The 557-nt window shown below is 59.8% G+C and overlaps 1 protein-coding gene across 1 annotated transcript; it reads left to right on the forward strand.

Moving 5' to 3' along the window:
• Positions 1–132: 132 nt before the first annotated feature.
• Positions 133–543, forward strand: H310_03212 (hypothetical protein; the record flags this gene model as incomplete). The annotated part of the gene is made up of 1 exon (XM_008867002.1): positions 133–543. A coding segment is annotated over one exon (411 nt), but the record flags the coding sequence as incomplete, so codon positions are not given.
• Between the last annotated feature and the right edge of the window lie 14 nt (positions 544–557).

The raw sequence follows: 557 nt of genomic DNA on the forward strand, positions 1-557 counted from the left end.
TACGGCATCTGCTTGATTCCGTGCGTGTTTGTGGTGCTCACGACGCTGTTTGTGGTCCAAGAAACCAAGACGCCCGGCATCCCGATTCGCGAGTGGGCCGGCAACTTCTGGGACCTGCTCCAGAAGCGCGTGATGTGGCAGATCTGCGCGTTCCGCTTCATCAACAACATGTTCCAGAGCATCGGGTCGACCGCTGGCACCCCCATGTCGGGCACGTGGGCTGACGTCGAACCGTTGAACGACTCGCTGTCGTCCATCATCGGGAACGCCATCTTTTCGGCCATCTTGGTCGCGGTCGGCAAGTGGGGTCTGCACTGGAACTGGCGCTGGACGATTGCGCTCGGGTCTGTCGGAGTCATCCTCGTCGACGGGTTTGTCATCTTTTGCACGATCTGGGACGTCATTCGCAACCAATGGTTCTTCACGGGAGTCGCGTTGGCCGACAATATCCCTGCCGGTGTACGCTTCATCGTGGCGACGTACTGCGCCGTCGAGATTGCGGATATCGGGAACGAAGGCGCGACGTATGGCCTCGTCACGACCGTGTCCAACTTGGC

This window comes from Aphanomyces invadans (genome assembly GCF_000520115.1).
Source record: "Aphanomyces invadans strain NJM9701 unplaced genomic scaffold supercont1.5, whole genome shotgun sequence".
Classification (NCBI taxonomy): domain Eukaryota; phylum Oomycota; class Saprolegniomycetes; order Saprolegniales; family Verrucalvaceae; genus Aphanomyces; species Aphanomyces invadans.